The sequence below is a fragment of the Theropithecus gelada genome, chromosome 4 (genome assembly GCF_003255815.1).
Source record: "Theropithecus gelada isolate Dixy chromosome 4, Tgel_1.0, whole genome shotgun sequence".
Taxonomy (NCBI): Eukaryota; Metazoa; Chordata; class Mammalia; order Primates; family Cercopithecidae; genus Theropithecus; species Theropithecus gelada.
Genome location: NC_037671.1, coordinates 31718880 through 31740775, shown reverse-complemented (window position 1 = coordinate 31740775; position 21896 = coordinate 31718880). Strand labels below are relative to the sequence as shown.

Genomic DNA, 21896 nt, shown 5'->3' with positions numbered 1-21896 from the left:
CTTAACAGTTCATTCTGGGGTCGACTTAAGGAAATGTTTTATAGGGAACATCTTAACAGTTTCTTCTGGACCCTAGGCCTCTGGTTCCAGGAGTCTGCAGCTACCACAGTTAAGGAAATGCTGTTAAAGATTTGGAAGAAGGCTAAGAGCTGGGTTGTCTGGCTGTTCAGGCAGCTCTTCAGAGACTGCTTTATCTTTATCGGAGCCATCACAATTCAGAGTCTGTTCCTCTCCTTTGCAGAATCAGACACTATTTTTATTTTATTTATTTATTTGTATTATTTATTTTGAGTCTCGCTCCGTCTACCAGGATGGAGTGGAGCGGCGTGATCTCGGCTCACTGCAACCTCTGCCTCCCGGATTCCAGCGATTCTCCTGCCTCAGCCTCCCCAGTAGCTGGGATTACAGGCGCGCGCCATTACGCCCGTCTAATTTTTGTATTTTTAGTAGAGACTATTTCACCATGTTGATCCGGCTGGTCTCCAACTCCTGACCGCAGCTGATCTGCCCGCCTACGACTCCCAAAGTGCTGGGATTACAGGCGTAAGCCACCGCGCCCCGTCAGAAACTATTTTTAAATTCACCTAGTTTTTCAGACTTGCAGGGCTGACTCACAATAACTAAATGCCAGAAACATGTCAAGACAGAATATGAACATATTATAACTTTCTTGATAATTGATCAGTATATTCCCTCCTATGTAAAATAAACTCTGTACTGGAAAGCAAGTAACAACAGAAGATTACTCTGGCACCTGTAAACAGAGTAACAGGAATAATAAAATATTAAATACTTCGTATTCTAAGGTTATCCTTAAATGCTAGTTTTCTTCCGAAAATCTGGGGCTATCTCACTGTAGAGGTCCCATGTATTCACCTCACTACTTTTATTTTGCATCAGAGTTACTTACCTATCTGTGGGTTGAAATTTGGGGCTCTAACGGGTTTTGTGAAATTTCGCAGTATATGTAATCTGCCCAAAAGGGAAGTGATTCTTTCCTTTTTAACTTTTCCAAACGTGAAGTGAGAATCAGGTGCTAAAAACCACTAACCACGCCCGAACAGGGACTTGAACCCTGGACCCTCAGATTAAAAGTCTGATGCTCTACCGACTGAGCTATCCGGGCTCCTTGTAAAGCTGCTTCTTCATGCATATTCCAGTGAGTAAGAAGGTGCACAAACTCGATACCTTCCAATCTAAATCCTGTCCCCAGCCCTTTTCTTTATTCCCACCTATACTTTTGTCCTCTTTGAATATGGCTCACAGTTATTTTTGTCCCCAGCTCATGGAAAAAATTAACTCCCATCCTTGTGTAATGTAATCCAAACAATTCCTTGTAAAAGTAATGTATAACTATAGACGTAATCGCCGGGTTTGTCTGGTCTTTAGTCTTCAAAGGTTATGCTCCAGTCTCGCCTGTGACCTTAAGAATACCTGTCACACGGGCGCCGTGGCTCACGCCTGTAATCCCAGCTCTTTGGGAGGCCGGGGCGTGCGATCACAAGGTCAGGAGATCGAGACCATCCTGGCCAACATGGTGAAACCTCGTCTCTACTAAAATACAAAAAATTAGCCGGGCGTGGTGGCGCACGCCTGTAGTCCCAGCTACTCGGGAGGCAAAGGTTGCAAGGAACCGAAATCACGCCACTTGCACTTCAACCTGGTGACACAGTAAGACTCCAGAAAAAAAAAAAACTACCTGGCACAAAAATAGGTTTTGAGAACTTATTTTGAGCAAGGCGCTCAGCTGTTGCCTGGGTTTACTGCAGTGCAGAGGTACTACCTCAGCCCTTGGGGGGTTCATACTTTAAAAGCGAAAGGCAGCAATTAAAGGACAAATTACACTCTGTTTAAACAGCCATTGTGATAAATGCTCTCAATAAAAGTTTAGGTTACAAAATGTTGAGAAAAACAAGCATAATCTCATGACTTAACTTTGCAAATTCATTGAGATAATATAAGCAAACTCCTGCTGACATTTCCGTGAAAATTAAGTGTTATCACAATTATTAATCTTATTATTGTAAAATAGATCATTTAGAACACTGTATTTAACTACTTTGGTTGTGCCACTTTAGACAAGTTTCTTAATCTCTCAACCACTTCACTTCCTTAAATCTCACAACAGAAATCCCTTCCTCAAAGGCTAGGTTTAGCACAATGGTTGTCATGTGGTACATTTCCGATCAGGCATTTATTTATGCTACTAGTGCAAAACAGATTCAAGGTTATCTACACAACTATACTATAAGATAAAGTGAAAAATGTTAATAGATTTAAATCAAGATAAAGAGAACACAGAGGAAGAAAAGTAAGGTGAGACAAAATAATGCACACTGTAAATCACACCCTGCCCCCTGTCTTCGAGAGCATGGATTATAAAGGGAGATGACCCCTTCCAGGAGATTAGAGAAGACTTCTCCCAGGAAGTGATGTTTAAACTGAAAACTAAAGGCCTCGTTGGACAAAAATGTGACTCCAGCATTCCAAGAAGATCAAAGAGCAGAGCACTTTCAGACACCTGATAGAAGTCCTGAGCAGCTTGTGTACAGACAGCTCAAGACAGTGTTGATGAGGGTGGGGGCTGAGGTGGACAGGAAGGCAGGGACAGACCAGTGACTCACAGGCTCAGAGGTTATGGCTAGTAGTACAGAGAGCTGACTGCACCCTAGCAGCAATGTGAAGCCACTGGGAATTCTAAGCAGGAAGTAACGACATGATGAGATTACTTTTAAGAGTACACTGGCTTTATGTAAAGAATGAGTCAGACTGAAGGAAGAGATGATGCAAAAACATAAATTAGGCCATTGTGCAGAAGAAGGCCATCCAGACATGGCTTAGCGACTATGTGGCAGTGGGATGGTGCAGAGAAACTGGGGAACAGCTAGAAGAAAGAAAATTTGGGCCCAGACTGCCCCTGGGAACCTGGAGGGCAGGAGGTTTCAAGATGTCTCAGCTGCTTATTTACCAAAAGAAGCTCTTTACAGGGAAAGGCAATAATAAAGCAAAACAGGGCAAGGCCAGTGGCTCCCACCTGTAATCCCAACATTTTGGGAGGCAGAGGTGGGCGAATCACTTGCGGTCAGGAGTTCCAGACCAGCCTGGCCAACATGATGAAACTCCGTCTGTCTCTACTACAAGTACAAAAATTAGCCAAGTGTGGTGGCGCATGACTGTAGTCCCAGCTACTTCAGGAGGCTGAGGCAAGAGAATCACTTGAACCTGGAAGGCAGAGGTTGCAGTGAGCCGAGATCACACCACTGCACTCCAGCCTGGGTGACAGAGCAAGACTTCATCTCAAAAAAAAAAAAAAAGAAAGAAAAAAGAAAAATTAGAAATAAACCGGAATAGGAAACAGCACCTTATAGCTTTTGAGAGTTCTCTGGGAAGCATAGAGCATTTATTCTGCTCTTGATGAGTCTTGTGAAAACCTGAGGCAATTGCTGCTAGTTTTAGCCAGTAAGCAAGGCCTGGATGACCAAATAATAACGAGGAGAATTTTGGGAGGAAGTGATCTCTCCAGAGACAGTCAACATGGGATAAAGGAATACAGGCTGAGTAAGTCCTTGACGGGGGCTTCCAAAATGTTGCCACACTGATGGCATTCAAATCTCCTGAAGTCACTGTTAAAAACCCAGATTTAGGCCACTTGCGGTGGCTCACACCTGTAATCCCAGCACTTTGGGAGGCCCAGGTGCACGGATCATCTGAGGTCCGGAGATCGAGACCAGCTTGACCAACATGGAGAAACCCCATCTCTACTAAAAATACAAAATTAGCTGGGCTTGGTGGCGCATGCCTGTAATCCCAGCTACTTGGGAGGCTGAGGCAGGAGAATCACTTGAACCACGAGGTGGAGGTTGCAGTGAGCCAAGATCGTGCCATTGCACTCCAGCCTGGGCAACAAGAGCGAAACTCCATCTGAAAAAAAAAAAAAAAAAAAGGAGTTTCACAGATTCTATCTCAGACTCACTGAATCAGAATATTCTCAAGGTCTGGCTGACCTCCACAACTTAATTCACTGTTATCTTTTCTCTGCCCTATGCAGTGAAATCCCTCTCTGAACATGATCGTGACCTCTGAGACCCTACATGATCTATGTGCATCATGTAGGGTCTATGCGTATCTAACCCCCTCATCTCCTATCAAGTTCTCCCTTGTTTACTGATCTTCAGCCGCACTATTCTCCTCCGTCGTTCCTTAAACATGCCAATGGCATTCCGGCCAAGCCTTTTGTAATTACTGTTCCCTCGGCCTGAAATTCTCTTTTCCCTGATAGCCTCACAGCTCACTTCCTTCAAGTCTCTGTTCAGATGCCTCCTTATCAGGAAGGCCTCCTTGGTCACCCTTTATTATAAAGCAATCTCCTCCCCTTTGTTCTCCATTCTCTTGCTCTTTTTCTTCATGGCATGTATCACTACCTCACATTTTATATATCTGGTTGAGTTTATTCTTTATCATTCCCCACTAAAATGTAAACTCCATGAGAGCAGAAGCTTTTTCCGTTGTGTGGAGTGCTATCCCTGCGCCCACTATGTATGGTTCAGGTCTAGTTAAGAAATAAGGCCTGGAGCGGTGGCTCACGTCTGTCATCTCAGCCCTTTGGAAGGCAGAAGAGGGCGGATCACTCGAGGTCAGGAGTTCAAGACCAGCCTGGCCAACATGGTGAAACCTCTTCTCTGGTAAAAATACAAAAATTAGCTGGATGTGGTCACGGCGGGCGCCTGTAATTCCAGCTATTTGGGACGCTGAGGCAGGAGAATCACTTCAACCTGGGAGGCAGAGGTTGCAGTGAGCCGAGATCATGCCACTGCACTCCAGCCTGGGCAACGGAGCAACACTCTGTCTCAAAAAAAAAAAAAAAAAAAGAATAAGACTAGGTATGTCAACTAGGCACAACACAGTAACTCAGAGATAACAACTACTGGGAAGTAGCTACCACCTTGCGGGGCTGGAAGAACGAAAAGGAAGAGGTTGAGACCACTGAGGAAAGGCACCCTGGAGTGCTAAAGAGGACGCGCTGCAGCTGGACTAGTACTTATTTATGTAAGGGGCAGTGAGACATTCTGGAATGCATGAAGAGAACAAATAGAGATGGGACTCAACTGCCATTGTTGGAGTGACCTGACAGGAAGAACAAAATTTAGAAAGTAGCCCTTGCTTCTCTCCTCTTGCTTTCTAGTCTCTTTCTGGTTCCTCTTACTGACAGAACACAAGAGGAAGCCAGTGGGCAAAGGAGTTTGGGAAATGTCATTTGCAGGTGCCCAGCCCCAATGTCACAAAACAAAGTATATGAGGGTGATTTTAAAGCTGAGAGGGAATGGATTAATAGGAACACAGCTTTGAACAAAGTAGGACTCAAGAGCAGCACATTAATTATCAGTCTTGTTCATTACTATTTGAGTTAGGGGCTCATCTTGACTGTAAATATCAGCTTGTCTTCTTCACTTCTTGTTTCTCTTTTTACCCCTTCCTGCATCTGGTAGTTTGGATGACTTAGATCTAATCAACAGGACTGGAAGCAAGAGAAAAGGTCCAATGCAATGAGACTGAGGGGGTAGTTTTTTGTTAGCTTTTTGTTTCCTTTCTTTTTTCATATGGAATGTTATTGGTGGCAACCTGGTGGTAAGCCGTTCCAGAAGAATGGTAAAAGATAACCAAGTCAGTAATTGATAATTAGATTCTATACCTTCCACACCCCCTAGTACAACCCTCCACCCACTCTTTCTTCTCTTAGTACTCTAAAACTGGTAAGTTTCTTGACTCTGGTGTTTTTAAAACAAAGACAAACGCCAAGCATATCTGAAAAACATTTGAAAATGCTACCAGCTCTATCTCCAATTGGTATGCAGGGAGGGAGGGGACATGAGAAGAATTTTGGAGAATTAAATTCTTAATGAAAATCACTGTTTTGTAACTGAACATGGTTCTATTAAGCAGCAATTAACTGTTCTGTTCCATCAAAGCAATTTCCTTAGATTTTTTCTTTTTTCCTTACCAGACATATTGTACTCTTTTCTACAGAGAAAGCGGAGTAAGAACAAGGATTTGCCAACTTCCTTCGTTGTCTTACTCATTTTGGGTCAAGAGGAAGAAAAATGGCAAAACAGATGCGTTGCCCCCTCTGAGGTTCGAACTCAGGACCTTCAGATTATGAGACTGACGCGCTGCCTACTGCGCTAAGGAGGCAACTGTCTTTTTTGTTTAAGCAAGGACTCTACCAACGTGATTATGAGGACTATTAATAAGGTTTTAAGTTATCCGAACTATAGTGTTTCAAAATAAGATGGAAATATGATTTAATTCACTTCTAAAACACCTTGGATGACAAAACTACGTAGTACAAGGCAGGGGCCAACTCCTAAACCAACCTCGTTCTCCCACAGCCCTTCCTAAAGAGACTTCAAGGGCTGCGAAGGCAGTTGAGTCCAGACTTTGCAAAAGTCCTTCCCGTACGGGGCCCTGGATTTCTCATCTCATTTCTGGGCCAGGAACGAGCAGTCTTTCCCTCTATGATTAGGGCTTTCGCAGATGTATCGCCTCTGAAACGAAGACAAGACAAATAATAATGAGCGCACTCTTTGCCTCCCTTGTGAAGTTCCGTGGAGACACTCGGTCCCCTGAAATGGACGAAGGGCAAGGGGAGGAGGTCTCAGGATTTTTCCACGCTTTTCTTGGAAGCAACAGGCTCAAACCAAACGGTTGGACTTGCTTATTCCTGAAGTCTAGAGGCTTACTTCCTGGAGTCCAAGCGGATGTGGAGCCCGTGGCGTCCTCTGGCGCTCTCGGTCTCTTCGACCCCTTTTCATTGTGTTGATGACAAATGGGGCAAGATTGCCTTCCTGCACCACCTGCAGCATCCTGTCCGGGATCCACCTGGGAGCTGAAAGGAAGCAAAGTGTCGGGGATCGGGGGTTCTCGGGCTGTGCTGAGAAGCGAGGAATGCTGAAGAAGGGGCCCGAGGGAAGGATTTATAGCGATGTGGGAATGGGAATGAAAAGACTGGAAAGGGGCGATAGTCACTTGGGTGAAAGTGCAAGCGGTGACACAGCCTGCGGGCGGTAGCGTGGCCGAGCGGTCTAAGGCGCTGGATTAAGGCTCCAGTCTCTTCGGGGGCGTGGGTTCGAATCCCACCGCTGCCACAGTGAGTTTCTTTTCTGACCCAGGAGAGGTCCATTTTCAAGCCTTGTGTGGGCAGTTCTCACTGCCTTCTAAGTGAGGCAGGTCCCTCTTCTGTTTCCCAAGGGGCCACCGATAACACCCATATGTACAGTCGCCCAAACACTGCCCAACTGTTTCTAGATTTAGGAGCTCAGAAATCTCTTACCCTTGTTACTCCCTTCAGTGGCCTTCATGTGTTTTCATTCACTTTGCAAGATTTGTGAACCAATCATGGGCAATTCTAAGGAAAAAGTACAACCTTCTTAACTCCAGACTCAAGAATAAATAAGCCACGCACGCTCATCTGCCCTATTTTCCATTGTCTTCTCCAAGGATAAATGTGCTAAGGCTGAAAAAGCAAACGAACCAACAAACGAAACAGTCACCAGACACCTAGAGCCTTTCCCCCTTCACCTATCCTCAGAGAGCAGTTTAAGGCCCTTAGTTGAACACAGTTGAAGAGTTAGCTTTTGAGATTCTGATATTATCTTAAACAGTAACCATTTTTTATTTTCTTTTTCCTTTTTCCTTTTTCTTTTTTTCTAAGAAATAAGGTGGAGGCTCATAGAATAAAAAGAATGACACCTGTTTTAGGGAAGAAGGACTTGATCCGTTATTTACCTGGATCTGGAGCAGTTTAGACCATCTTTTAAGGCTAGGAGACTCGAGGAAATAGAATGGAGAGTTTGTGTGTGCAGGGAGGTGGGTAGATGCTTAGGAGCACTTTACAGTCGTCTAGCCAGAAGTCTTTTAATTTCACTGCTTCCTTCCTCACCTTCCAAAAGATGTATCCAATACATACATACTAATTGAGCAGATAGTTTGTAACAGGTACCTTGCTTGGTTGGAGATACAACGAAAGGATGAATACCAGCAAATGATTCCAGGGTTTCTTAGCAATTCAGTCTTGAGAGGCTAGAGAAGCACATTAAGCATAATTGACCTAGGGCTGGCGCGGTGGCTCACGCCTGTAATCCCAGCACTTTGGGAGGCTGAGACGGGCGGATCACGAGGTCAGGAGATCAAGACCATCCTGGCTAACACGGTGAAACCCCGTCTCTACTAACCATACAAAAAATTAGCCTGGCGTGGTGGCGGACGCCTGTAGTCCCAGCAACTCGGGAGGCTGAGCCAGGAGAATAGCGTGAACCCGGGAGGTGGAGCTTGCAGTGAGCCGAAATTGCGCCACTGCACTCCAGCCTGGACGAAAGAGCAAGACTCCGTCTCAAGGGAAAAAAAAGCATAATTGACCAATAATTAATATTAAGATTGACTGAAGTAGTAATTTATACCTGAGTATTTCTTCCAGACAAGCTACGTATAATGTGGTCTATTTATTTTATGTTGTTCTTACAGTTACTAGGTAAACAACCATGTTATCTTAATAAAGTTAAGATTTGAAAAAATAAATGACTACGTCCAGCATTGTAACATCCTTGTTTGGTCATCCATACTAAAGGACACCAATTTGTGGGGCCATTTGGACGCTAAGATGTCCACCTGGGAGCCGGGACCTGGAAAGGCGAAAGAAGATAGGAGGAAGATAGGAGGAGGAGGAGTTCCCTTTTGAACTTTTAAATTTTAGCCTAGCGAATGAAGGCAAAAAAGAAGTCTAAAGTCTTCCAAAAGTCTAAGCTGGGCTGTCCCACTGAGTATTCATTCATTCGTTCATTCATTCACTCATTCTTTCATTTATGTATTCATGCAACAAACATTGATTGAGCTTCTACAAAGTAGCAGACCGTGGGCTATCAAAGAGGAGTGAGACTCAGTCCTGCACTTAAGGCATTTTGCAGGAATGCGGGAGACAGATTTTAAAAATTCAAGCCCATGGTTACAACTGAGGGGCAGTGCCAAGATACTCGGAGGTTGTTCTAGAGGCATCTGTAGGTATCGTACGATGAATAAATGAGACTGCAGAAAGTAGATAGTATATTCTTCTTTTCTCTCTTTTCTCCCTTTCAAACTGTGAGACTAAAATTCAATCTATCTTTTCGTGGGCTGGAATCGGAAGAAAAATATCCAGGAATAACCGTATTCCCAGATCAGTATACTGCGCTGCCCCGAAGGATGGAAAGAAACCTGGGAGAAAGGCGCAGTGGAAACAGTGTGTGAGCCCTCCCTCTCGCACCCCTGTGTTTGGTACTCCAAAACAAAAAACTGCTCCTGCAAAATTACTTCAAATCAATTAGTAAGTAGAAGAAAAGAGAGATCCCAGGTGGATCGAGTATCCGACCGTTCCTAAGGAGGGTTCCATGGTGTAATGGTTAGCACTCTGGACTCTGAATCCAGCGATCCGAGTTCAAATCTCGGTGGAACCTTTCGTATTTCTCTCTTTTTGCCCTGTTTCCGGTAACTTGAGCGTGAACCTTGCTGCTTTCAATTTCACTTTCATCACTTTGATTTTTGATGGTGTCTGGCCGTGAGGAAAAACACGTAATCTGCAGTCCCAATAACCTATGAGCTCAGGGCCAGTATGTAATAATGGAGTCTGTATACATGTCTTTCTACCCCCACCTAGTTTGGTTTCCTCCCAGGACGCCTCTGGGTGAGTGCTCATGTAGTAAATGAATGCGCCTTTTAACGAACTGACCAAAGCAGAGCAAAACGTGATTCGCTATTAAACAGCGAACAAGACTGAAAAGGAAGAGGATAGACCTTATTGATAGTGTATCATTTTAGTTAGGATAGAAAAAGTAGGGAGAATGAAAACACAGAAATGGCTGAGAAAGTAGAGTGAAGGGAGAATAAAACACATGTGTCAGAAGTGGGATTCGAACCCACGCCTCCATTGGAGACCAGAATCCTCAGCACGAGGAAGCCAACCTTGAGTCTGGCGCCTTAGACCACTCGGCCATCCTGACACCTGGGACACTCGCGCTCGCAAATCAATATAATCTTCAATTGTAATGAATGTGCAACCAGCGTAAGTCATTACTACGTTCGCGGTTTAATGAAAGCAATGGAAAAGGAAATTCCTACAAGTTAACAAAACGTTCTATCTAAATGGAATCAGGAACCGTAACTCAACTCGCGAGGCTCTCCTCCCAATTCAGGCTAGAGTTCAGCGTTTCTCGCCCCTCGCCCCCTTCTACACTTCCCTGCACGTCCCGGGTACGGGGCGCAAGCATCCTAACAACCCAGCCGCGACTCTCCCCTGAACGAGAAAGAACACATAGCATGACAAGAAAAAACTCACATCTAGCGCAAGAAACAACATGTAGCACGGGGGCTGTTCCCGAGATGCTGCTTAGCAAACCAAAGAGCTCAGCAGGGAAGAAATGAGTGAGCCAATGTAGACCGGAAGTGAAGCAGGAGAGTTAGTGGACACTGGGGGATGAATGAGGTCTTGAACATGAAGAATGACTGTCGATGTGAGTAACGAGAGTTAACTTGGTCAGGAGTTGAAAAAGGGTGAACTGCAGGGGTGCAAAACCAGATTAGCATGAAGGAAATGTCAGCACAGAGCCGAAATCCCCAGATCTCTTCCCTCACCACATTCCCAGAACTAGTCAAACAGGCTCATCTCCCCTCCCACTACCTCTCCCAGGAGGTTGAAGGAGTGTGTCAAGGGAAACTGAGATAAAGTTTTCCAGACATAAAGAAAGACAGATGAGATATCCAAGTAAGTTTACGAGGAAAAGATAAAAATTAAACCAACGACAAACACTGGTATTTCAGGGTCTCCCAAAGAAATGGCTGGGTCTCCATAGAATCCCCAAAGACTCTCCAGTCTACAGGCTTGGCCCAGCTCCACAGAGCTTCCAGAATCAGGTGTTTTGTGCCTTACTTAAAATATGTACGACAACCAAGGATAATCAGATGGTTGTGAAAACATTTCTACAATAAGACAAGGTTGAATACCAACAGAAGGGGGCAGGAAAAACCTAAGAGGAAACAAATACAGTGGAGGAACCTGGATTTTTGTTTGTTTGTTTTTGTTTTTGTTTTTGAGACAGATTCTCGCTCTGTCGCCCAGGCTGTAGTGCAGTGCCGCGATCTCAGCTCACTGCAAGCTCCGCCTCCAGGGTTCACGCCATTCTCCTGCCTCAGCCTCCCGAGTAGCTGGGACTACAGGCGCCCGCCACCACGCCCGGCTAATTTTTTGGTATTTTTAGTAGAGACGGGGTTTCACCATGTTAGCCAGGATGGTCTCGATCTCCTGACCTCGTGATCCACCCGCCTCGGCCTCCCAAAGTGCTGGGATAACAGGCGTGAGCCACCGCGCCGGCCGGAACCTGGATTTTTTAAAAATTACAATTAATCCTTGGGAAAGTAAGAGAAGATACGCTGCACTCATGAAACAAAAAGGAGGGGGGAGCTCTTAATATTATTAATAATATTATAATGGCCGGAGTTTTAAAATTTTCTTTTTTTTGTATTCTTGAGACGGAGTTTGGCTCTTATTGCCCGTATTAGAGTGCAATAGCGCAATCTCGGCTCACAGCAACCTCCGCCTCCCAGGTTCAACCGATTCTCCTGCCGCCAGAGTACCTGGGATGACAGGCATGCGCCACCACGCCCGGCTAGTTTTATGTTTTTAGTTAATACGGGGTTTCTCCATTTTGGTCAGGCTTATACTCTAAAGGCTTGTGCACTTTATGTATATTTTACTTCAATAAATTAACAATATGAGACAGTTTATAATTTAATGTCAATTAAATGCTCTACAGCATAAACTCTAAAAATGTTTGATATAGTTTGGATATTTGTCCCCACTCAAATTGGATATTTGTCTCATATTGAGATGTAATCCCCAATATTCGAGGTGGTGTCTGGTGGGGCCTCCTTCCTCCATTCTCGCCAGGCGACGTACCTGCTCCCCCTTTGTCTTCCGCCATGATTGGAAGTTTCCTAGGCCAGGCGCAGTGGCTCAAGCTTGTAATCCCAGCACTTTGGGAGGCCGAGGCAGGTGGATCACTTGAGGTCAGGAGTTTGAGACCAGTCTGATCAACATGGTGAAACCGGTCTCTACTAAAAAATACAAAATTAGCCAGGTGTGGTGTGAGCCAAGACAGCGCCATTGCACTCCAGCCTGCGCAACAAGAGCGAAACCCCGTCTCGAAAAAAAAAAAAAAAACACCCAGAAGTTTCCCAACGCTTCTGCAGAAGCAGCTGCCACTATGCTTCCTGTACAACCCGCAGAGTCATGAACCAAGTAACACTCTTTTCTTATAAATTACGCAGTCTCAGGTGTTTCTCTTTGTTTTGTTTTGAGACGGAGTCTCTCTCTGTTGCCAAGGCTGGAGTACAGTGACACAATCTCGGCTCACAGCAACCTCTGCCTCCCAGGTTCCAGTGATTCTCCTGCCTTAGCTTCCCAAGTAGCTGGGATTACAGGCATGTGCCACCACACACGGCTAACTTTTTATATTTTTAGTAGAGACGGCGTTTCACTACGTTGGCCACGCTGGTCTCAAACTCCTGACCTCAAGTGGTCCGCCCACCTCAGCCTCCCAAAGTGCTGGGATTACAGGCGTGAGCCACCGCACCTGGCCCTCAGATATTTCTTTATAGCAGTGCAGGCACAGCCTAATACAATGTTAAAAAGGGAAAAATTGCTGTGACCTGGGAAGATGGGAAAAGTTTTATGAGAGGCTGATCTGGAGGGAGTGGTCATATGGAAGGAAAGCAGAGGCACCTGCTTATTCAAGGAGTTTAGCCCAGAAAGGGAAGAGAAATAGTTCCAGAGCTCACAAAAGCATTGAAATCTTCCTCAGACCCAACATGTCTAGGTCCTTCAATTATTTCTCCCTTGCAGTTAGGGATGCCATTCCCACCCACTGTGTTATTCTTTCTCATAGCATCCTGTCTCATCCTTCATAGCACTTGTCACAATTAGTAACCACATATTGATTTGATTAATAACTGAATGCCAGTCTTTGTTCTGATTATTTCATACTGTATAACAAACTGCGCAACAGGTAGGGCTCACTGGGATGATTTTTCTGTTACACCTGGCACTGACTAGTGACTGAGAATGTATCCATTTGGCAATTGGGCTGCTCTTCATTGACAATCCTCATGCTTTTGTCAGGGAATGGCTGGAAGCATGGCCTCAGTGAGCTCACTCCCCTTTTATGGAGTCGCATAGTAGAGCAGTTGGACATCATTATGGACCAAGTTGTGTCCACTCAGCCCACCACATACACACAGCTCCCAACTCATGTTTTGGAAGTTTAACCCCCAATGTGACTATATTTGAAGACAATTTTTTTTTTTCTTCAGAGTTTTGCTCTGTTGCCCAGGTTGGAGTGCAGTGGCACAATCTTGGCTCGCTGCAACCTCCGCCTCCTGGGTTCAAGCGATTCTCCTGTCTCAGCCTCCTGAGTAGCTGGGATTACAGGTACCTGCCACCACACCCGGCTAATTTTTGTATTTTTAGTAGAGACAGACTTTTGCCATGTTGGCCAAGCTGGTCTTGAACTCCTAGCCCCAAGTGATACACCTGCCTCAGCCTCCCAAGAAACTGGGATTACAGGCATGTGCCACCACACCCAACTAATTTTGCATTTTGTATTTTTAGTAGAGACGTGGTTTCTCCATGTTGGTTAGGCTAGTCTTGAACCCCTGACCTCAGGTGATCTGCCTGCCTCCGCCTCCCAAAGTGCTGAGATTGCAGGTGTGAGCCACCGCGCCCGCCCTTTTTTTTTTTTTTTTTTTTTTTTTTAATACGAGGATCTCACTGTGTCCCACAGGCTGGAGTGCAGTGGTGTGATCATAGCTCACTGCAGTCTCCAACTCCTGGGCTCAGGCAATCCTCCCACCTTAGCGTCCCAAGCATGTGCCATGATACCCAACTACAGGCATGTGCCATGATACCCAACTTACATATCTTGGTGATCCAATGTCATGTGCATATGAGATGTCTCTAAGATACTGACTATCTTGGAGACAGCTACCATCCCTGCCTCCATCCAGCCCCCAGTGGCCTGTCAGCTCCATAAGGGCAGGAATCTTGTCTAGTGCATTTACCAGGTATAGTCTGCTTATATTCAAATGCCTGTGTCAAAATCAAGGAAATCCTCAACCCCTTGCTGTTTGAAAGAATGGGTCAGATTAGCTTTCCCTCCCACTGTCTTCAAAAATTTTATCCCCAGGAAATAGAATATAGTTAAATGTTGGGAAGCACACAACCAGTTCAAAAATAAATGATATTTAAACGACTAATGACAATTACATTTTTCAGTGAGTCTTGATGCATAGACTAGTGAGCATTATCTCAGTTCCCTTGCCATAGTAATTGGTTCAGGAATAGGTAGTGTAACCAAACTTAAGCCAGTTGGCATATGAATTTCTCTGTCCACAGGGATTAATCCAATCAATAAGAGCAAAATATAAGGCTTTGCTGGCTGGGAAAGACAAGTCATTGATGTTGTGATTGCAGAAATTTTTTAAAATTTATTTTGACATAATTGTAGATTCACATACAGTTATAGGATATAATTAAGATCCAGTGGCTGGGGGCAGTGGCTCGCTCCTGTAATCCTTGCACTTTGGGAGGCAGAGGAGGGAAGATTGCTTGAGGCCAGGAGTTCAAGATCAGCCTGACCAACATGGCAAAACCCTGTTTCTACTAAAAATACAAAAATTAGCTGGGCATGGTGACACAAAGCCTGTAATCCCAGCTACTTGGGAGGCTGAGGCATGAGAATTGCTTGAACCCAGGAGGTGAAGGTTACAGTGAGCTAAGATCACGCCACTGCACTCTTGCCTGGGTGACAGAGCAAGGCTCTGTCTCCAAAAAAAAATAAAATAAAATAAAAATAAAGATCCAGCATACTCTTCACTCAGTTTCTCCCAATGGTAACATCTTGCATAAATGTAGTACAATATCACACCAGGAAATTATTACTGATAAAATCCACCAATCTTACTCAGATTTCACCATTTTTACATACACCATGTGTTCGTGTGTGTTTAGTTCTATGCAATTTTATTGCATGTGTAAATATCACATAGGAACAACAAACATTACAGTCAAGATACAAAACTGTTCCATCACAAGGATCCCTCAGGGTACTCTTTTATAGCCATGGACACCTCCTTCCCTTCTCTTTCCCTAATGCCTAGCAACTACTCATCTGTTCTCTATCTCTATAATTTTGGCATTTCAAGAATGTTATGGGCTGGCCACAGTGGCTCACTCCTGTAATCCCAGCACTTTGGGAAGCCGAGGCGGGTGGATCATTTGAGGTCAAGAGTTGGACACTAGCCTGGCCAACATGGTGAAAACCTGTGTTTACTAAAAATACCAAAAAAAAAGTAGCTGGGCATGGTGGTGCATGCCTTAATCCTAGCTACTCGAGAGGCTGACACAAGAGAATCACTTGAACCTGGGAGGCAGAGGCTGCAGTGAGTCGAGATTGTCCCGCTGCACTCCAGCCTGAGCAACACCGTGAAACTGTCTCAATAAATAAATAAATAAATAAATAAAAGTAAATAAATGTTATTAATGGAATCATACAAATCATAACCTTCTGAGATTGACTCTTCTTACTCAGCATAATTCTCTTGAGATCTATCCAAGTTGTTGCCTATCTCAGTAGTTCATTCATTTTTATCGCTGGGTAGTATTTCACAATGTGGATGTGTCACTGTTTAACTCTTCACCGTTCGAGGACATTTGAATTCTTTCTAGGCTTGGCTATTATGAACAATGTTTTGTGCGAATTCTTGGGTGAACAAACATTTTTATTTCTCTGAGATAAATGCCCAGTGACATGCATACTTGAGACTCTACACTGCAGCAGCTGTTTGGCTACCTCATCAGAGAGATTCCACTCTGATGACCCAATACAAAGTAATAACCATCACTCTTCATCTTCCATATTCTGATTCATTTCACTTTATGGCATGTTTCATACCATGTATTTATTGCTTGCTTTGCTTATCATCCGTCTTTCCCTCTAGAAACTAATTCCATGACCCCAGCAACTTTGTCTGTTTTGTTCCACACAGTGTCCTGGAATGTAGAAGACTGGCACATAGTTAAGACTCAACAAACATTTGTTGAATAAATTAATGAGTAAATAAATCTCAGACAGCTTTCCCTATTAGTAGATTATTATTTCTTCTTCTCCTCCTCTTCCTTCTTTTTCTTCTTCTCTTTTCTTCTTCTCCTTTCTTCTTTTCTTCTTCTTTCTTCTTTTCTTCTTCCTCCTCCTCTTCCTCTTCCTCTTCTTCTTCCTCCTCCTCCTTCTTCTTTGCTTTTGTTTTTGGAAACTGCATAGCATTTCATTGTACACCTGCATAATATTTTCATTACCTTATCCCCTGTTGGAGCATATTGATGTTGGTCCCAGTATTTTACAAATCCAAACAATGCTGTAATGGCAATCCTTGTATAATCAAACATCTCTGTCCAGATGGGAGAGAAGCAGAGTAGAAGGTTCTAAGAGTGTGTGTATTTAAAATTTTTTAGTGATTGTCAAATTGCTCTCTTTCTTTCTTTTTTTTTTTTTCTTTTTGAGATGAAGTTTCGCTCTTGTCCCCCATGCTAGAGTGCAATGGCGTGATCTCGGCTCACCGCAACATCCGCCTCCCGGGTTCAAGCAATTCTCCTTCCTCAGGCTCCTGAGTAGCTGGGATTACAGGTGTGCGCCACCACGCCTAGCTAATTTTGTATTTTTAGTAGAGACAGGGTTTCTCCATGTTGGTCAGGCTGGCCTTGAACTCCTGACCTCAGGTGATCCACCGGCCTCAGCCTCCCAGAGTGTTGGGAGTACAGGCGTGAGCCACTGCGCCCGGCCCAATTGTCAAATTGCTTTCAATGGTGTTCTCCCAATTTACATTTCCACAGTGTACTGGAATTCCTCATATTCTCATCAATACTGAATACTGTCAAAGTTTTAAATCTTTGCTAATCTCATAAATTAAAATTAACATCACCTCTTTTCACATGTTTATTGACCATTTGTTCTCTGTACCATCTGTTTATGACCTTTGCTCGTTTTTCTTCTCTCTTTTTTTGCTTTTATTTGTGGAAATATTTTGTCTCTCAAGGAAATTCATCCTCTGTTTTATTTGCTAAAAATATCTTTCCCCAAAATTTTCCTTTATCATTCAGTTGTTTAGAAAATTTTTTTTATTAGAAGTCATCTAATTTTGAATTCTGTATAATCAAATTTATCCATTTGTGACTTCTGTGGGGTCATATTTACAAAGATCTTCCAGATGACAAGTGCTTTTAAAAAAATCAGTTTTCTTTTTCCTAGAATTTTTATGGATGATGTGATTATTATTATTATTACTATTTGAGACAGAGTCTCGCTCTGTCACCCAGGCTGGAGTACAGTGGTACAATCTCGGTTCACTGCAAGCTCCGCCTCCTGGCTTCACGCCATTCTCCTGCCTCAGCCTCCCGAGTAGCTGGGACTACAGGCACCTGCCACCACACTCGGCTAATGTTTTGTATTTTTTAGTAGAAACGGAGTTTCACCATGTTAGTCAGGAGGGTCTCGATCTCCTGACCTTGTGGTCCACCCGTCTCGGCCTCCCAAAGAGCTGGGATTACAAGTGTGAGCCGCCACACCCAGCCGGATTAATTTTCTTTAAAAAATTTCATTGATCAATAATACAGTTCAGTATAAGAAGTGAGATGAGATCTTTTTTCTCCCAAATAGCTAGCCAGTTATTCCATGATCATTTATTGAATGTATAGGGCACCAACCTGCAATTTCTCCTGCATCTTGTACTAAATTCTTTTATTTATTTTTTTATTTTTTGGAGACGGGGTCTGGCTTTGTCACCCAGGCTGGAGTGCAGTGGTGGAGTCTCAGCTAACTGCAACTTCTGCCTCCTGGGCTCAAGGGATCCTCCCACCTTAGCCTCCCAAGTAGCTGTGACCACAGGTGCACACCACCACACCCGGCTAATTTTTTGTATTTTGGTAAAGACTGGGTTTCACCATGTTGCCCAGGCTGGTCTCAAACTCCTGAGCTCACGCCGTGGCCTCCCAAAGTGCTGGGATTACCCTGCATGAGCCACCACACCTGGCCCTTATATTAATGCTAAATTCTTATTGATATTTCATCCTTTTCTCCATTTTCCATTCTGTCTCATCTATATGCTGGCTTCTTAAGTACTGTATTCTTGTATTTATTACGATACTTTTTTATTTTTCCAGACTAAGGTTAGTGTCAGTTGGTGAAAGACAGATAAGAGAGAAGGAGATAGAAGAAGCAGAAATACTTTAGGCCTTATCAGGTCCCACTTAGTTTGCTGCTTGGAAGAAGAATGATCCAACAAGGGAGGGATCAACAGTGACACTTTAATGTCACAGGTAAGTGATGACTATCTGGGCCTGTGGTGTGGGGGGAAAAGATTTATGAAGACAGTTGTAGGTAAAGAAAGGCAGATTTATTAGACAAAGTAGAAAAATATGTTGCCAGGGAGACAACAGGCAGTATCAAGAGAAGTGAAGCTGACTACAAAGAAACAAAGAATTGCTAGGGATTTTATACAATGGAACTTGGACTGACTGAAAACGCTAAGGTAGCAGGAAGCTTAACCCGCATTCTTCTGTCAGCCAAGGTGCTTGATAAATTGAGGCAGTTGATGGTAAGTAGGAAGTTTGTGAGTTACGTACAATTGTCTGTGCAGGAGGGCCATGTGCCATGAGCCATAAAAAAGGCAGACCTATCGCTTAGTTGCTTTATTTCTGCTTTCCCCTGGTCCCACCAGCCTGACTCTTTTTCCCTAATTAGGACTCCACATAAAATGCCTTCGAGATGTTAAGATGAACACTGAAAAGTGTCCCTTGGATTTGGCCAATACTAGTAAAAGTCACTCGTTCCCTTAGGGCAGGGAGGTTTAGAGTGGGCAGGAAGGAATTCATTTTAAAACGCTATATTTTATTTGATTTATTTTTTGAGACAGAGTCTTACTCTTGTTGCTCAGGCTGGAGTGCAAAAGCGCAATCTCGGCTCTCTGCAACCTCCGCCTCCCGGGTTCAAGCCATTCTTCTGCCTCAGCCTCCCGAACAGCTGAGGTTACAGGCACACAACACCACCCAGGGATAATTTTTGTATTTTTAGTAGGGACAGGGCTTCCCATGTTGGCCAGGCTAGTCTCCAACTCCTGACCTCAGGTGATCCACCCGCCTCAGCCTCCCAGAGTTCTGGGTTTACAGGTGTGAGGCACTGTGCCTGGCCTTAAAACAGTATATTTTATTAATAATCTTTTTTTTTTTTTTTTGAGACAGAGTCTCGTTCTGTTGCCCAAGCTGGAGTCCAGTGGTGCTATCTCGGCTTACCACAACCTTCGCCTCCCAGGTTCAAGCGATTCTCCCGCCTCAACCCCCTGAGTAGCTGGGACTACAGGTGTGCACCACCATGTCCGGCTAATTTTTGTATTTTTAGTAGAGATGGGGTTTCACTGTGTTGGCCAGGTTGGTCTTCATCTCCTGACCTCAGGATCCGCCCACCTCAGCCTCCCAAAGTGCTGGGATTACAGGCGTGAGTTACCGCACCTATTAATAAGAATTTGATTAGGCCTTTATACTAAAGAATTTGGACCATGTCCCAGAGACAAAAACAAACAAATAAACAACAACAAAAAAAAAACCACGAAATTTTGAAGATGTCTGAGTAAGAAGTGACAGAATGAGGCCGGGTGCGATGGCTCACGCCTGTAATCCCAGCACTTTGGAGGCCAAGGTGGGCGGATCACCTGAGGTCGGGAGTTCAAGACCAACCATGACCAACATGGAGAAACCCCATCTCTACTAAAAATACAAAATTAACGGGGGTGGTGGCGCATGCCTGTGATCCCAGCTACTTGGGAGGCTGAGGCAGGAGAATCACTTGAACCTGGGAGGCAGAGGTTGCAGTGAGCCGAGATTGTGCCATTGCACTCCAGCCTGGGCAACAACAGCAAAACTTTGTCTCAAAAAAAAAAGTGACAGAATGAAAAGCATTTTCTTCTTTAAGAATTTTTAAGGATGATTCTATTCCTTGAGGTGGTATTGAAATCAGTTAAAAAGTACAAATAGAGGAACTAATGGGAAGGCTGCACAGTTACCGATTCTTTGAAAAATACTTGTAAACTGACACACTGGTGCAATAATATAAGTTAGGATTAGTAATAGAAATTAACATGAACAGGTAAATTAAGCAAATCAAAATTCCATGAAATCTGGATGATGAAGGGAAGTCAGTAAACATTTAAGGAAGAGGGGCTGGGCATGGTAGCTCATGCCTGTAATCCCCACATATAAAATATATATAATATATAATGTATATTATAATCCCCATATGTAATATATCATATATAATGTATATTCAATATATATTTATATATTATATTTATAATATATAATTTATAACACATTTATAATATAATATATATCATATCATATATTATATATTAAATATATACATATATTTATATATAAATTTCCAGAGGAAGCAGCCTGGGCCCTGAGGCCATGAAATCTTGTCTATATTTATATTTTACATAAATATATTTATATATTAAATATATATTACATATTTTTATATTATATATTTAATATACTTAAATTTAATTTAAAAATTAAATGTTTATAGTTAATATATAAATATATAAAATTTATATATTAACTATAAATATTTCCTCCCACTCTGTTCTACCCAACTCATCTATTTTGTTTTACCTTTTAAAAATTTTTTTCCTTTTTTTTCTTTTTTGAGACAGAGCCTCGCTCTGTTGCCCAGGCTGGAGTGCAGTGGCCCGGTCTCGGCTCCCTGTAACCTCTGTCTCCCGCCCAGGCTCAAATGATTCTCCAGCCTCAGCCTCCGGAGTACTTGGAATTACAGGTGTGCACCACCATGCCCAGCGAGTTTTTGTATTTTTGGTAGAGACGGGGTTTCACCATGTTGGTCAGGCTGGTCTTGAACTCCTGGGCTTAAGCAATCGGCCCACCTCAGCCTCCCAAAGTGATGGGATTACAGGCATGAGCCAAGGCACCCCGCCTGTTCTACCCTTCTTTATCCCCAGGTCACCTGCCTCCAGAGGTTATAAAGGGTTGGTAAGATAAACACAATCAATTCTGAAAAACAAAGCCAAACTCAAGGCTTGCATCCCGCAAGTAAGGGGGAAGATGAAGGGCAGCTTTATCTACCTATCTCTCATATTTCTGCACTGTATTGTAATGCTTATTAGTCCTTTTTGGAGTAAACGAGAGGAGACATATCCTTTAATTCTTACAAATTGCATTGTTGATCCAATCTCAAACCAAGACCGGACTGTCGTGTGGCCTGGCCCAAGTATGCTATGTTTTTCTGGAAATGGGCTAGGGCTATTTGGTACTGGAATTTGAACGACTGGGTACTCAGAGTATGGTTGCAAGGTGGATGTGGGTTTGGGGTTGGCAAGTCCACTTAGTCCCTCAGACTTCTTGTCCCACGGGGAAGAGGACCAGAGGGGAACTCTAAAGTGATGATGTGGGCTGCTTTGCCTATGGAGTAGCCATTCTTTATTCCTTTACTTCCTTAATAAACGTACTTTCACTTTGAAAAAATAAAATAAAATCAAGTGAGATCTGGAAGCAGAAGCCCGTATTGCTCAGATAGCAAGACAATATTGAGAAAATCTCGAAGAAAAGTAGGAGACATCAAGCAAGTGATAAGAAAGCAACTTAAAAATGCCGGAGGTCTACTGGATGATAAGACAATGAGTACTGTGGGACTCCAAGACCCTGGGTCACAGTAGGATTCTTAGTCTCTCTATACTTCAGAAAGGAGCAAGCGATT

At 43.6% G+C, this 21896-nt stretch overlaps 1 protein-coding gene and 5 non-coding genes across 6 annotated transcripts; 2 read left to right on the top strand and 4 right to left on the bottom strand.

Moving 5' to 3' along the window:
• Positions 1-1053: 1053 nt before the first annotated feature.
• On the bottom strand, positions 1054-1126 carry TRNAK-UUU. Its single transcript has one exon. It is a non-coding gene; the product is annotated as a tRNA-Lys (tRNA).
• Positions 1127-6116: 4990 nt separating this feature from the next.
• On the bottom strand, positions 6117-6189 carry TRNAM-CAU. The gene has a single exon. It is a non-coding gene; the product is annotated as a tRNA-Met (tRNA).
• Positions 6190-6226: 37 nt separating this feature from the next.
• Positions 6227-10292, bottom strand: LOC112622546. The gene is made up of 3 exons (XM_025382318.1): positions 10193-10292; positions 8616-8675; positions 6227-7052 (listed from the first exon to the last, which is right to left on the bottom strand). Exons 1-3 carry the CDS (start codon positions 10290-10292, stop codon positions 6517-6519), a joined length of 696 nt encoding a protein of 231 aa, XP_025238103.1. The 3' UTR covers positions 6227-6516.
• Positions 7061-7142, top strand: TRNAL-AAG. The gene has a single exon. It is a non-coding gene; the product is annotated as a tRNA-Leu (tRNA).
• TRNAQ-CUG lies at positions 9411-9482 on the top strand. The gene has a single exon. It is a non-coding gene; the product is annotated as a tRNA-Gln (tRNA).
• TRNAL-CAA lies at positions 9921-10025 on the bottom strand. Its single transcript has 2 exons — positions 9988-10025; positions 9921-9965 (listed from the first exon to the last, which is right to left on the bottom strand). It is a non-coding gene; the product is annotated as a tRNA-Leu (tRNA).
• Positions 10293-21896: the final 11604 nt, after the last annotated feature.